The 16,949-nt window shown below is 44.6% G+C and overlaps 1 protein-coding gene across 3 annotated transcripts in view; it reads right to left on the reverse strand.

Annotated features, from left to right (window-relative positions):
• The window catches only part of LOC144773424 (N-acetylated-alpha-linked acidic dipeptidase 2-like), a 776,499-nt gene that overhangs the window by 140,345 nt on the left and 619,205 nt on the right, over positions 1-16,949 (reverse strand). For all 3 annotated transcript variants that reach the window (XM_078658418.1, XM_078658416.1, XM_078658417.1), the window contains exon 13: positions 6,115-6,197. In XM_078658418.1, coding sequence (XP_078514544.1) covers positions 6,115-6,197 — 83 coding nt within the window. The remainder of the gene's footprint in view (positions 1-6,114; positions 6,198-16,949) is intronic.

Here is a 16,949-nt window from a genome sequence, read left to right on the forward strand (position 1 = left end):
TTGGGAAGACATGATGGATACGGGGATGCAAGTTGACCTGACACTTATCTTAACTGGGAAACCTAGGGCCATTTATCCTTCTACTATCTCCATCTCTGTCTAGTCCCGAGATTTGCAGGCCTAGTGCACTGAAATGGTGAAGCCAAAAATACTCAAACGCAGCAAATGGGCATGGAGGGGGTGACTATGGATTTGGCACCAATGGATAGGACTCCTAATAGAATAGCCTTCATCATCTTGAAGCAACGCTTTGTTCTCACTCCATTCAGTTCGACAAGATGCTTCAGGCCATCATAGACACTAAAACATATTTGGAGACACATACTGATATGTGTCTCCTTGTTGCGGGCTGACCATCCTTGTTGCGAGCTGACCATTGCAAACCAGCGGTCAGGGTAGAGGAAGTAGAATTAACTTTGGCAACAGAGAAACCAATGGTGCAGGACCTGCAGGAGCGCCTACGACATTTGGAGGGGAGGTAGCTAATCGACATCGCAGAGGGTAGGTAGATCGAGATGGAATAATATTCGCTGGATGGGTTTCCCTTAACTTGTAGAGGGCCCCAGTGTTGAGTTACTTCTGGAGGACTGGCTGGTAAAGACTGTCCTGGAAGGTAAAGCACCACATTTTTCTTCACTGAAAAGGCACACCACACACCAGGATGACCCCCCCCCCCCCCACCCCCTTCCTGGCACCTCTCCTCAGCCCATTATTGCTTGTCTCCTTAATTATTGAGACCGCAACTTGTTGCAGCGCAGTTAAGAAAATGCTTCTATCACGGCATACCTCGACTTCACCATGGAGGTGCAACGCTGCTGTGGCTCCTACTCCAGGGTCAAGCAACATCTTTGAGAGCCGAATTCCAAATATGATCTCCTGTTTCCTGCCAAGCTTTGGGACATTGATGGTGACCAATCCCACATACTCAATTCTCCAGACGGTGTATGGACTTGGCTACATGCAAAATGCATGGTACATGCTCCACCCGGGGAGTTGGCTGATGGGGACTGGTTGATACCAAAGACCGAAGGGGCGTAGGTGCTGCAACATAAAGATGAAACCAACTAAGAAACAAGACGCAGCAGCGCAGGCTCTACCAGTCTCGGAGCCCTCACTTCACAGTGCAAACTCCTTGGCTCCTCACTGCATCGAGCACCCATCGGGGTCGGGATCGGGGTTCAGCAGGGCCGGCGATCATCCCAAGACCAGCAGATGATTTATAGGTGGGACATGCCTGCTAGGGTGGTGGCTGAACTGGAGAGGATGGACTGATCATGAGTTCAATCCCACCCTGCAGGTAAATGGCACAGTCCAGGGAACTGAATGGTAATTTTCCTGATCTGGGCCTACAGCATGGACATATAGAATGTTGTTATCACTTAAAACATGGCCCATTCCCTATTTGAGCACTCCGTACAGGCTTCATTTAATTGCTGTGTACCGGTTGTACTGTTTGGGGGTTGTAGCATGGGACCAGACGTGGGATAGGGGAGTTGTTTCATTGACATGTTTGATTGTTTATTATTTTATGGCTGGATGGAGAAACAACAGAAATGGGAGGGGGGGGGGTAATATGGGTCCCAAGCATACCGAAGATTGTAGTATGCATACATGGCTAACACCTTTCACGCTTTAACTTGGAAAACCGTGGTATGGTGACCCTGCTGGAAGACATAGGATATATGCTTATTTATGGCATAGACACATTCCTTTTGTCCGTCTCCAGAAGACTCACCTAATCACAAGGGAACTTAATAAGGAGGACAGACGCTGGAGTGAGCAAGTGTTCAGTACTGGGTACTCAGCCTGGGCTTGAGGGGTATTTATTTGGGTCGCTCCAGAGATGCCATTTGTGAAGTCCAGAATTCTTGTTGATAAGGAAGGCCATTTTATAGTTCTCTAGGGTACCTTGGATGGGTGCCCCTTTTCCATCGTGCCCCTTAATGCACCTAACACTTCCCAGGGCATGTTCTTGGACTCCTTCTGACCAACTATGTTGATGGACTCTCCAAGTCCTAGGGTTGTGGAGAAGGGACTTTAATTGCATACATGACACTGCCTTGGATTGCTCAATACTCCCACTCCCAGGTACTCCAGGCACACAGGCTCCAAAACACTTTCAAAGTTGGTCTATGATGTCCGCTATGCATCATATCTGGTAACTGGGACACCTAGGCGAGGCGGAGTATTGTTACAATGATCTGGATCATCGGGTCCATACCAGACTAGATGACTTCTTCTGCAATGCGGATTGTTAGTCTGTTATCTGTAGTTCCAAATACCTGGTCAGGTAATTATCTGACCACAATCTACTCTTAGTTACGTTTCGAGAGGGAGAGACAAGGGCTCGGACGGAGGCTCTACAAGATGAGGTGTACAGAGACTCTGTGGCCACACACCTCTCCCGGTATTTTGATGAGAGCGCTGGATCGCCAGGTTCCTGGGGTTTGGAGTGGGACACTATGAAGATGGTCATGAGGGTGCACTGCATTGCCATGACATGAGGAGTTGAATCGTCTCTCACCCATAGTATTTTAACTTTAGAGAATCACCTGCAGACCAAGGAGCTTGAGGCGGTGGCGGCACCTGAAGTAAGCCCCGACTGACGACCTTGCGAGGTTAATATCAGGAAGAGGTACGAAGACTAAGTGACTAAGACTATAAAGCATCCTTCGCTCGCTAGCACGCTAAAGCCGATAAACCGGGACTCACATTGGCATGGTTGTTGAGGTCAGAGATTCCCAAGACCCTGGTGGGCGCCATACATGACGATGCTGGCCTCTTGAAAATATGCAAGTGGAAATTAATGAGGTATTTGGGCAATATTATGAGAGATGTATTCCTCTCCCCCGGGGCACTCATCGGCACAAGTGCTAGACTACTTGCGGGCAGCACCCTTCCCCGCCTGACCCCACTGCAGTTGTTGGACTTGGTGCAGCCACTTCAGATAGAGGAGATTAACCTAGCAATCTGCCAGATGACCCGTGATAAGACTCTGGGCACGGACGGATTCCCTGTGGAGTATCACATGACCTTTGGGACCACTCTCGCTCCTCGTCTACTTGAGATGTGCCGGGAGGCACATCAACAGGAAGTCCTACCAGGATCTCTTTGTGAGGCTTCCGAAGCCGGGCAGGGGCCCCCTTGAGGTGAGTTCTTATTGCATTTTATCAATGTTAATACATTGATTATAAGATTTCGAGTAAAGCCTTAGCCAATAGACTGCTCCCGATGCTTTGCACTCGGGTTAATTCTGACCAATGTGGGTTTGTGACACAAAGAGCAACGCACTTTAACCTCCGACGGTTGTGCCATATTACAGATGCGATGAATGGGGAGGCCGACCTGCCGGTGGCGGTCTCCATGGATTTTGAGAAAGCATTTGATACGCTTAGTTAGTCTTACCGGTTTCAGGTGTTGGATGTGCTTGGTATAGGTCCTAACTTTCTGGGTTGGGACAAGCTCTTAAAGATGGCTTCAACGGCATAGGTCCGCACTGGCCGTCAGACCTTGTTGTCTTTCCCTACAGCCAGAGGGACCCGCCAAGGGTACTCCTTATCCCAGGAGCTCTTCGCGCTTGCCATGGAACCACTCACTGTCATGCTGCGTGTTAGAGGTCCTCTTTGGGGTATTAGGGTGGGACTGGATTGGCACATGGTGTCTTTGTACGCAGACGATGTGTTGATGTTTCTCAGGGATCATGCCCAATCACTACCTTCCCTTTATGACCTGCTTGATCTCTTTGGGGAGATGACGGGCCTCAAGGTCAACTGGGATAAGTCTTGTATTTTTCCTCTGAGCTGGAAAACCAGAACGCAGAGAAGAGCCAAGTGTGGGGCACCTCCCCTGGAACTTCAACACTTTACGTTATTGTGGGGTAAAAGTATATACCATGATGACAAATACCTCTGAGACGGCAATCATGATAAGGACTTGGCCTCGATTCACCAGTCCATTCATTTTTGAATTGGGTTGCCCCTCTCACCCATGGGCTGGGCCTCGATGGTAAAGATGCTAATTCTCCCGAAGCTCCTATGTTTCTTTGTTACTCTGCCAATGATACTGTCCTAGTCCATTTTCCAATCGTTGCGGACCCTGGAGTGTGAATTTTATTTTGGGACCGGCTCGGAAATGAGTCTCGCTATCCGTGCTTCAACATCCCATGCTCATGGGGGGACTTAGGGTTCCAGACATGGAACTATGTTTTGCAGCGGCCCAACTACAATGGCCTATACGTTGGCTGGCCAGAGAATGAACTATGGAAAGTAACATGGTTCGAGCAGACTTGAGGGACGTAAACATGCTGGATTGGCTGTTCACGCCGGGAAGACCAGCTACGGAACTGGGTCTGCTCACTTGAGTTGCTATTCTCGTTTGAAGGTGATATATACAGCTGTAGCGGGCACCGACCCCTTATGCTCCACAGTTGCCCATTTGGTGTGTGCCAGCTTTGAGATCTGAGCTAGCTGTCCATGATCCTTCCCCATGGCAAAAAGCAGGAATCACCTAATTGGGTGATATATACAATGATGGGATCCAGTTATCTTTTCAGGGCACGCTTTATGAACTTTTTGCAGGTCTCTTTCTAACATACAAAGCACTTATTGCGGTCATTGAGAACATATGCTAGGACAAGTGGAGCCACTGTTACACCTGGGACTACAATGCTTTTTGAAGCATGGGCCATTGGGCGATTTCGGTTCTCTATGTGACTTTACAGGGGGGAAATATGGACCTCTTAGCCCAGGTCATACTTAAGTGAAAGGATTCTTTTGGCACGGAATTTACCTCCATGCAATGGTCCATGGCTATGGAGTGGGTGAAGCGAGTTTCATGTAATGCCGGTCTAAAAGTCACGCAGTTCAACTATGTGCATCAAACTTACCTCACACCGCCTCCACAAAATGTTCCCTGCTGTGTCTCCTGCATGCCGGAGATGTGGCCACTTGGATGTCACATTCATACACATGGTTTGGGAGTGCCCCCCCCCCCCGCTGATGCATGTTCGGACTCCAGTACTAACAGGTGTTGTCCATGATTGATAATCAATTGCCAACAGACCCACTCCTTTGCCTTCTGGGGATTACACGACGCACCCAATGTACTAAACATTATTTGGAGTTCGTTGACCTGGCTTTGGTCCTCTTTAAGTGTGTCATTGCCATAAAATGGAAGGCCCCTCACCTTCCCACGATCATGAACTGGGTACAGCTGACTCATAAATGGGCTCTGGCAAAGCCGATGCCATGACGCTTGAGCTTAAGTTGTGGGGAGGGGGAGTGGCTGCGGTGTGGGACACCTACATCATAAACTTGTTTGATAGCTTGAATTCACCCCCCTGCCAGATGCTGACGCCATTTCAGAAAGCCAGATGACTGACTACATTGATACGTTAGTTGGCTTAACCGTTCACATTCACGTGTTTTGCAAACTCCAGGGAGGGCCCGGCGTTTCCCTGGACAGAAGTATATGAAGGTCCCTTTTACTCCTTTGTTTCATCAGAGACACTCGTTAAACTACATCTCTCATGTTATGACATGTTCCTATCATCTCTTGGTTTCTGTTAGCTGCATTAGGCAGCGGCAGCTAGACAGTTTTAGAAGTTATCGATTTTCTTTTGGTACTTTCTATTGTTTTATAGTTGTGCTATAATATTGGCTACTTCTCTCTGAGATATAAAGTTTGAAATCCTATCATGTCCTTACTTCATCTTATTAGATGCCCCTTTATGGCCCCTAACACACTGTGAAATTTGCAAACACAATCTACTACATGTCAACTTATAAAGATGTGTTTGTTGCACCGCCCCATGAATGTGAATATTACTGAATCCCGTACTATTCGTCAAGACTTTTTGATTGAAAATGCCAATAAACAAATAAAAAGAAAAGAGAAGTGCTCCGGGGCAGAATAAGTATAAGAATTTGGAGAGAAGCCGTTGAATTAGAAGCAGGGAAATGAGATAGACAAGAAAAATCATCCACTCGTGATCAATGGGCTCACCCAGAGTCCACTTTGTTTTTCTTGTATTGTAGATATGTCTTCAACAACTAACAGCTATAGACCTAAAACCTAATAAACATAATTTTATTTAAAAAATGCGTCTTAACGTACCTCTGCCCATTCAGTTGAACCCAGTAGTCCAAATTCTTCAGCATCCCAACTAGCAAATATAATAGTTCTTCTAGGTGTCCACCCTGAAACAACATATGCCAAGTCAATTTTACATTGCACTTACAAAAGTATTAATTATTAGACAATCTCCAATTCCTCAGTAATATGTGTACTATTAAATTGGGTAATAGTAACACCTCTTAATAACGGCATTTATAAACACAGTACTTTAGTATGAGGCACAATAGAAACACACTTTATTGGTATAGGGATGTTGGAGTGAGAGCAAGCATTATGGGCAGAAAGCATATACAAAATATATGTTGTACACCGGTTATGAGGACCTACATTACCACATTTTTAATGTTTTTCAAAGTTACTTCCTCAAGAATATCAGTGCTCTCAGTAAAGAATAGGCATTACTTGGTCCTAGTTTTGCCTTTGATGTCACAACAGTATATTTATGTGATCACTTTTAATTCTTAATCGTCATAGACCAGGGAAAGGAGAGCAGTCTATGTGTTTGATGTCACCAGGTCACCAAAATTGTACAATTGCATTACAGAGGGAGATGGAAACATTGTACTATACAAAGTGCCCATTCATATGAAGACAACGCAAACACATGATCACATGGTTCCACACAACCTTTCTGTCTGTCTAGTCTGGTCTGTGCTTCTCTTCATATGAAGGACCAAGGAGTCTAGTGAGGAGACTTCAGATTCAGCTACAGACCTCTAACTCTTGTAAAACTAAAGACATCCAATTCCTCTTGAAGCCAATGCCATTGCTTTTGTACCCTGTTTTTGTCAAACCCCAACTGACAATTGAATGAAAAAACGTAGAGGGATGAACCTCATCTCTAAATTTGTTTTTCATACAAATAAAAAAGAAAAACAAAACATTTATTAAATACATAGCCTGTCAAACATGAGAGTCCTTTTCACCTTTTATAAATTAAAAACATTCTCTAATGTAGACTGTTGCTCAAAAGAGAACACTTGGCAACAGATCATCCCGAACCTTGGTCGCCTAACACATTCACCCTGTGGCCCACTGCTTTTTAGTTGGGAAATTTGAGGTTGACAGCCCCCAAAATCTCTTATAAGACGCTACACCCCTGTTTAAATGTCTACGTTAAGAATTGACCCTTGCACTTCCCATAATTTCCCTTGGAGTAGACTTTTATCAAGCCGTGTTACACAGGTATGAGACAGGGACACTTTAACCAAGTCAATTGGTTTGCCTAGACAAGTTCTATCTTGCAAATGTGTGGTTGTTTTGATTGAAGACACATAAAATATGTGGCTACTAAGCATGAAGGGTAGACTAATACTATAAGGGTAAAAATATTGCCTCAAATAATTTGCATTAGATTCTTGAAGGCTTGCTCGACAAGACGTCTTAAGACACATTAGGGCATTCTAGCCACAAACTTTGTAACATCTATGCTCCCATTCTATTTTTGGCTCAGTACTGTTACTGTTTGTGGATATAAAACTGGATTCCATCTCATCCCTTCACTGAAAGAGTGCATCGCATCGAAGTTACTAAAGTGTGACATTGCCAAATAGGTAACAAAGATACCTTTAGTCTCCTCTGATACACAACCTGTGCTCACTGGAATGGCAGTTGTTTAGTCACTGTGATTATTTGATGCAAATAACATCACTGGTAAAACATGGCATGGCAAGTATGAGTTAACAGTTATAAGGAAATCTAAAAACCTGTATATGGCAACTTAAGATAACATGGCAACGACAACATTGCTGCTTTGCATAAGAGGGATGTGGGTGAGAGGAAAACAAACTCAAAATGTTGATGCTTGGATGTAACAGTGGTGACTGGTTGTGATTCCACTTAAAGTTGTGCCAGTGACTTTGTGACTCTGCTTTTTACATGGTTCTGTTTTTCTTTGCAGTGTCTTATACATTCAGCTTAACAGAGCAATAGTCTACCGTGTACTACCAACCTAACAATGCACTGATACATGTATTAAATATTCCTGCTTTGAGGCATTGTCACGGAGTAAATTCTTTTTCTTCATGAATCCTCAAGAGTCTTTCTAAAATATTTCCAGAATAAGATTGTGTTTAACGAAATCAGACGAAGCCACCAAATGGTTTGAATCCAATACTTTGTCTCCACTAACTTCAGCTCTCAAGATACCCTGTAGGTGCCAAAGGTAGATCGAGCCTAAACTGCAAGTCACTTCTTGGCAACTTGTGAGGGCTTTCATCATTCCACAGTCAACAGAACAAATCAGTGAGGAAACAGATGTGCAGCTGTACCTGGCAGATGGCAAGTCAAGGCGGTGCTCAGCTGAGCAGTAAGCCACTCCCCCGGCTAAGCCCAGGAAGGTAGTTAAAAGAGGAAGAAGTTAAAAGAAGAAGTGATCCTTCTAAGGGTGGGGGTGGAGTCCCAGACTCTGGGTCTGCTCCAGAGAAAGCTTGGATGAGATATCTTGAAGGCTGGAGGTTTCAGGAGAAGAGAATCTGTGCTCTGGAGTGATCATGATACACAACATGTTACCACTTCCTTAGAAGGACAGCGGAGAGAGCTTGTATGGATAGCACTGTGGTCAACGTAAGTTCATATGAATATTCTTTAGAGTGCTATGGGAAACCTTTTGAGAGAAGAAAATTGAAATAAAATATTCTGATCTTCTGGCACATGATATCATGTGCGCAGGTGCAGTGAGGGATGCTTTCAGGGGAGCAAGGTGGATTTTTGGAAATCCGGTTAGCGGAAATGCGATGGTCAACACTCATGAGAACTAGAGCTTGTACCACAGACTTGAAGCTGTCAGGAGGAATGAAGACGTTGTCAGGCGGAATGTTGGCCTTCATTCCTTATAGAAGTTTCATTTGGTAGTGCGCATTTTTAGCTGGGCCTCTGACATACAACTGCATATTTAGACTTTTCCACAATTACAGACTTGCAATGCAACATGCGTGTTGCATCCAGCAATGACTGAATTGGAACATCTCGGGGTGAAATGAGGAAGACCTCTGTTTTCATCTAGTTCACTTAGATGTGGTGGTAAAACACGCAGGATTGTAGGACCTTGAAAGTGTTGGCAAGTTTGAAAAAGTCTTCAGGCGAGGCGACTCAAACAGACTAGAGTGTCTTTGGGACAGAGGTGACACAAGCCGTTTGATTGGTTCAAAAAAGAAAACAGAGGTTCCATATGCAAATTGAAGTTTGTTGGGGAAAGAGTAGATCTTGGGGGTGCCTTGTTGAAATAGCAAGGCACTCGATAGTTGGCTCGCTGGGTTTATTTGGTAGGAGTCGATGGACAGCTATGACTCGAAACACCTCACACATTTTCCACACATTACCTTCTATATTTCCATGATTTTCAAGAGAGGCATTCTTGACAATATCAAACTCTGCTGACAGCCTGAGGAGGATAAGAAGGCAAGAACTGCTTTCATCGAAGATGTGGAGTGCCTAATCTACTATTTGTAACACAGCAGGCTCTGTACTGCAGCTGGGCTCGAAGCCAGGCTAAAGGTCATTCTTTCAATGATAAAAAGTGTCCCCTGTTTCACCACACAGCCCTCCAGAACTTTAGCTAGGAGAGGGAGGTTGTGTACAGGTCTAACGCTGTCAGGTCTTTTGGTTCTGCACAGGGTCAGTGCAAAGTACAATTAGGGAAGTATAGGGAAGTATAAGAGCGCGTGAAAGAAGTGCAGAGTGGTTAAGGGCACAGAATGGTCGAGTGCACACAACAACATGCGAAGATGCAAATAATTGTTGGGAAAACCAAATGTGCAGGAGGAGGCACAGAGGAGGTGAGAGCACCAGGAGAACATGTGGGAACAAGGTGGGGTGAGAATGCTCCGAATGAATGAACACACAAAATACGTGGGGATGCACAGTGCGCGAGAGCACAGTAGAGCAGACATGAGGGCTCTGCAAGCTGGTGGCTCATAGCTGACGTGCAGAATGCTATTCAAGTCACACTTTTTTTTTTAATCATGCCAAGGGCAACGTAGTCTTTCATCTTTCTAAGTCTGATAACTGGAATGCAATATGTCATAGTAACACTTGCTATTTATAGTTCTTATATATAGCCAGAGCTATTATACGAAGTGGAGGAGGGGACAAACTGGTGAGGTGACAAACTGGCTGTAGGGAAGAAAGTATCTCTGGGATCACGAGTACTGGAGAGGTAAACGGAGCACAGGTGGGAGCAATACCAAGAAATCTGAAGTATATCATCCAACCATAGACATTTGAAAAGAAGGATATTGGTATTCACTGGGGCGAATGTACTGAGCAGATTCTATAAACTGTGCAAAGTGTAAACATATGTTAAAAGGTGTCTGATATAAGAAATGGGAATTTTACGTTTTTAGGAGAGGCGAGGAGAAAGAGAGAAAATCATTTTGAAGAGAAGGCTGTAACAGGCCAGGTAAAATAAGAGCACATTTTAACTTGTATATTCATCATCATCCTTTTTTTGTGTGAAACACAATTCGTGTGTATTTTTGTGTAAATTGGAGTGCCACAAAATGCTTTAAACCATTTTTCACACATTTTAAAAAGAAGCCACCTTTCATCATGCCCCAGCCCACTGTTCAATTGCCTACCTCCACCACAAGTCACATGACTGCAATTCACATTTGAGTACCAAAGAGTGGTTCCTTCCACCATTTGACTACACTGTATGATCGTGGACATACACCATTGCCTTCCACGTGTCTGCTTTATTTACCAAAGGAAGGAGCGCCTAGTTAAACAGGCTGACCACCAATGCATATCGGTTTCTTACAAATTAAGATGTTTTCATTTAGTCATTCTTCTATGCCAGTGTTATGAATTACAGAGGTGGGTTAGACGGATTCCTATATGTGACGTCCAATCAACTTGTGATGAGCAGTAATCCTGACAGTTAGCTCTAAACGGATTTACCATCCCAATTTCTGCTTTGGGGAGCTAATCTGACAATCCTTGTAAAATACACAAAATGCTTTACAGTTTTTCTAACACATCTATTTAATCACCCCATCAATCCCTTTTGAATGTATCCACCTATTTGAATTGTTATGGAGTCCTACGGATGAGCAAAACATATAATTCAGTTTGCGATGTCATTTGTCTATTCCTCTGACCAACACATGGTGCATCCACAGTCTTGACTATGTCCTGTAAGCCTACCTGCAAGCAAGACTTTTAGAAGTATAGACATGTACCTGCAAATAAAGCTGTTTCACACTGTGGAGTTTCAAGTAATATCATTGAAAGTGAAGACGAAGCTTGGGTTGTCTGTGATGTCTCTTGGAACCCGAAAGAGGGCAACTCGACTATATTTACAACCATATGTTGTTTATGGACTCCTAAAAATGTTTTCTTCTCAGATCAGCAGTGCAGGGAAGAGTTATTATCAACATGAAAGTTGTCACCAATGGTTCAACAACGGATCCACTTTATAACGAAATGGTGTCTGTTGTGAAGGAAAGATTGGGAAGATAGGTAGGTTGGGTAGGATGTGGCCTAACGGCTAGGGCGGTCAGCCTCAAAACTGGGGAACCGTATTCGATTCTCGGCAACCACACACAACATTCTGGGATTCTGGCCAAATCACTTAATCTCCATGTGCCTAATAAAATATAGAAAATGAATGTGTCCGCCTGTAATGCAACTGGTGCTCATGTAAAGCGCTCTGATACCTGATACCCTTGGGTGAAGTTCACGCTATATAAAAGTCTGAAGAAAAAATAAAAAGAAGAAACTCTTTTATTGAAGACGATGTAGGGTAGACAATCCATAAAAGGGAATGGGTACTGACAGTCTCCCAAGTTCCGTCCTCCTCGAGCATTACGAAATCGGGACACCATACTGATTCCATCTCTGCTCAAGAAGCACAATCACTTGTATCCTTTCCATTGGATTGTATGACTTACAACTATGTAAAAGTGTCCAAGTTGTGGGAGGGGTTAGCATTGACTTCAAGTAGGCTTGGAGAGTGATTTTCTTGTGGTGTAAGTGTAGTAAGACACAAATATTTGTTTGGATGTTATGCATGACATTCAATTGTCTTGTCGTATGTCTGAGTGTAGAGCATCACCTAAAACACTTTATAATTTGAAAATATGCAGTGCGATCACAATGTGTGCTTTGCACCAGTGTGTCATAACCATGTGTGCACATGTAATGTTTTGGAGAATACTCTAACTACTTTTATCCTGCCATTTTCAGATCACCAGTGTGTCTTCCCTTGTATGCAAGTCTGAATGAATGTGCCTCTGTATGTGCTTTGTTCAAAAATGTGGGAGTTCCTTTGATTTCCTTGCGGCCAAAGCCTGTAATAATCTTCCTGTTGACCTAAGGAAGTGCCCTTCAGAGACGGTGTTTCGAAAAAAACTTAATACGTGGTTATTTCGCTTGCATTCGGTTGGCTGGAAATAGGCCATAGGGAGTTGTCCTTTGGGGGATCTTGCCTTCACGGTGAGAGGGTGGTTTGGGGCGCAGTTGCTTTGTTCTAACTGGTGTTTTAGCACGGGGACACTCAGTTGGAGTAACCATGTGCTCTATAAGCTGTATAATAATAATAATAATAATAATAATAATAATATCACAATAGAATTCTCAAATATTGCTAAGGAATTTGTTGGACCTGAAGATGCCCTGCATAGGTAACACAACAAAGGCTGAAACATGTAGAACAGAACAGTGATGTAGAGGCCATCACTCTCCTCTAGAGAACCTTATTAGTGAGACCATCATTAAAATTGTCTTGTATGGTTACAACCTAGATCATTTTAGATGCTCTATCCCTACATTATCCTGAGCTACCAAATTATGGCTGAGCTCACCCAAACATACCAATGCACTGGGTGAGGAGTCTGTGGCATATGTGCACAAGCCTCTGTGTGTGAATCTCTGAAAACAGTAATATTAATTTTGGAAACCCTTGGCGGGCCATGACAAAAGATGGAGGATAAGGAAGCTTCCCCAGCCCGTAGAAATATACTGAACGCATTCCTCTGGCTGGAGGATGGAGATCTAGACTCCAAAGTGAGAAGGATAGAGACAGAACTACCTTTAGAAATTCCATGCAGACTTTGCTAGCAACAGGCTGATAATTTGTTCTTCCTGAGTGCTGCGATTTTGTGAACAGCAGGGTGAAGGGTTTGAGTGCAGTGTCCGTTATTCAAGCTGCAAAACTTTCTGGGTCAGGCCTGCCCGTTTGTCTGACCCAAACTACTGCTTCAGAGAGGCTGATGACAGAAAGGTGAAGAAGCATCACATATGTGCTAATATAATGGATGCTTCATTGAGCAGACAGCCCTAGTGCTACCTGCTGTGAGAAGCATCACTTTACACAAAGACTCTGTCTGGACAGCACCCTGAATAGTACACTTGAAAGAGAACCCCCTCAAACCAGTTCGGAAGTTTGAGACAGTGGATACAGATCCACTGTTTGTAGATTGTGTATAAAAGCGAGACCCAAGCCACCCCCATTTTTTTCAGTTCCAGGTTCTTTATAACTAGTGAAGTAGGTAATCCACGAAGAACTCAAGGATTGCTGTGTGACCATGGTTAGTGTCTGCCTGACAGCTAGCCTCCCTGGCGCGCTTGCGCTTTTTTCAGGATGAGCTGGAGGTCTCCAGGGCGCCTAAAAGCTCGCCTGTTTCGGCAGGAGGAGAGACTGTCCAGAGGGTGAAACCAGCACATTTATGGTTGATGGAACACCCAGATAAGGCAGATTGTTGGATTGTGAAGCCCAGATCAACCTGTGATGAAGAGGGTCTCTTAGTCGGTTTACAGTTCATGGTAGGAACCGCTGCATCTCCCATGAGTACGGCATTTGCCTCAGGGCTTCCATTGCGGTAGAGAGAATCATTACGGCCCAATAGGGATTACATCAATTGTGGGGATCGCAGCTTCCTAGGCAGGAGCTGCAACTGCCATGAGTTTCATAGCAGCCCTATCAGGGCTACAACTGCAGTGAGGTGCATGCGGACTCATTTAGGGCTGCATTTGCCATGGGGTTCACCTCGGACGCCTTTGCCGGAGTGAGCCTCATCTGCTAAGTCGGAACACAGAGAAGCACTCAGACCTACAAGACACATCAGATCCCTACAGGCTACAGCATAAGGGACGGCCAAGGGTCATGCCCGGCTCTCTCCATGGCCTACGAGCGACTACACCTGAGCAGCACAAGTCTCTGCCTGCTGTGAAGTAAAACCAATGATTTCACACTAGTTGAACGCGAAGGACAATGAATTGAATTTCTTTTTTTTTTTAATTATATTTTTTTTGTAGAAAATATATATTTACATAGAGCATACAGTATACATGGATAAGAAAAGAGGAAGATTAGAAAGGGAGAGAGAGAGAAGAGAAAAGAAGAAACGCCCGGGGGGGGGGGGGGGGGACATAACTGTTCGAACTGTTCGCTGTCAGTCTTATTTGACGTAAGTCCGATTTGCGGTCTTCCAGTTCCTGTTTCCGATGTCGTTCTCCACCCCTTCGTTATGCTTAGGTTACCTCTTTGGACCCTCACCCCGGGAGAGAGGAGATAGGGAAAGATCAAGGAGCAAATGCTGGTTGTAACCTCGTTGTGCGCACAGGACTGGCTGGATTATCCAGCTTCAACGCCTATGGGGGTTTGTGCGATGCTAGGTAGTCATCTAGGGAGCAATCTCAAAAAGTAGAGAGTTTCCCAGGGACCAGAAGGACTGGGTATCAACAGTTTTAACAAAAAAGAATTCCTTTCTGTGTATTAGTCTTTTGATAAGTGACCAACAGGCCTACACGTATGGATCATTTGATATTACTTTATGCTTATAGAATTACTCAACATTAGTACGCCACACTAGAATGTCATTTTTAGTTACTCTCAAAGTTTTATTTTTTTTTAAATCTTTTAAAAAAGAAAGACATTTATATTTATAAACTTTGTATTGAATTTTACACACTTTAAATCGTTAAAAAGGGTCATCTAGGGAGCCCCACATGTTCGACTGCCTGTGTGTCTTGGGTGTGTGTATCGCTGTTATGTTGTCGGCCGCGCGTAAAAAGGTAATCCAATTAAGCTATGCTTTCGGCGTGGCTTTTGCTGTGTCTTTCCAATGACTTAGAACCATTTTGACCGCTGCAGTCAGCAACAGATCGATTAAGTCACTGTTCTCTTTAGTCGTGATTGCGGAGGAGGTGAACCCTAGCGCTAGGCTCTGGAAGTCTATGTGAATGTTTCCCCCTATAATCTCGTTAATTAGCACTCCAATTTTGTCCCAGAACTCTCTAATCTTAGGGCAGCTGTAGAGTAGGTGTTCTAGGTTCCCCCCTCCCTTGCCGCAATTCCAGCATGAGTCACTCTCCCGGATCCCCATGCCTGCTAGGTGGGCTGGTGTCCAGTAGGCTTTATGTATTAGCCAGAATTTGGTCTGGTTTAACGTTGCAGTTACTTTTCTCCTAGTTGTGGATCTCCATAGGTCAGCTTTCTCGCCCTCACTTAGCCCCCTGCCCGCTACTGTACCCCAAAAGTTCATGACTTTATCATTGAGTTTGGTTGATTTGGGACTGAGGGCTCTGTAAAGGTGTGCTACTTGATGGCCTAGTGTATTGAGTTTGGCGGCGTGATGTATGACTGAAGGTGTTGGGCTCTTCAAGTTTGCCTTCCTTATAGCTACCTTGATCTTTAGGAAGTTGTATAGTTCTATGCTCTCTAGGTTGTGTTCTTCCCTTAGTGCGTCGAAAGTGAGGTGCGTGCCTTGTTTCTGAAGGTCATTGGCCGTTGATATTCCATGTCTGTACCAGGAGGGCATGTTCAGAGTCTTGTCCCTATACTTTATTGTAGGGTTGTGCCAGATTGACTCGAGTTGACTCTTCCTTATGCTTGTTTCCAACAGTTTGTCCACCCTTAGTAGCGCCATCTTTGTATTCTTAAGGACTGGGTTATCCTTGACCGCTGGATGTTTGGTGGCTGTGAGAAGGCTAATTGGGTTCATGCCTTTTAGCAGCCCCCGCTCTAGTGTGAGCCATGCCGGGGTGTAGTCTGGTCTCGGGTCGAGCCAGTGGAGCCCCTGTCTGGCAATGCACGCTTCCTGGAATCTTTTGAAATTCGTTAAGTTAAGGCCTCCCAGATCTTTTGTCAATCTAAGCTTGCGTAGACTTATTCTGGGCTTTTTCTCCCTCCACAGGAAGTTGTTCAGCATTTTATCGAGTCTTTTGTGGAAGTTTTCCGTGTTTATTAGTGGCAGCATGCACAGCATGTGGTTGACCATTGGTGTCAGCATCATTTTAATCGTTTCCACTCTCCCCCACCACGTTGTGAATTTGGGAGACCACCCTTCTACCCTGTCCTTAATTTTCTGGAGTGTGGCTTGCTCGTTGTGTTCTAGTGTGGCTTTTAGGTCCCTCTCAAAGAGGAGGCCTAAATATTTTATGGGCTTCTGTTGCCATGTTAGCCCGGACGAGCCTAGCATGGTTTTTGTTGAGTATATGTTCAGTGGTTTGCATTCCGATTTATCCCTGTTCAGTTTGTAGCCCGAGACCTGGGCGTATTGCTCTATTGTGTCCATTAGTGCTTTGATGGATCTCTCTGGGTCTTCCGTGACTATTAGTACGTCATCTGCGTATGCCGCTAGTTTAAAGTTCTCCTCCCCCACCGGTATTCCTGTAATGTCTTCATTGGTTCTGATCATTGTCAAAAGTGGTTCTATCGCTAGCAGGAAAAGTGCTGGTGAGAGAGGGCACCCTTGTCTAGTTCCCCTGCCCAGGTTAAGTATTTCTGATGTGCCTCCGTTTACAACCACCCTTGCTTTTGGGTTATTGTAGAGTGCCATAACCATCTTTCTAAAGTTGGCTCCAAGCCCAAA

The sequence above is a fragment of the Lissotriton helveticus genome, chromosome 8 (genome assembly GCF_964261635.1).
Source record: "Lissotriton helveticus chromosome 8, aLisHel1.1, whole genome shotgun sequence".
Classification (NCBI taxonomy): domain Eukaryota; kingdom Metazoa; phylum Chordata; class Amphibia; order Caudata; family Salamandridae; genus Lissotriton; species Lissotriton helveticus.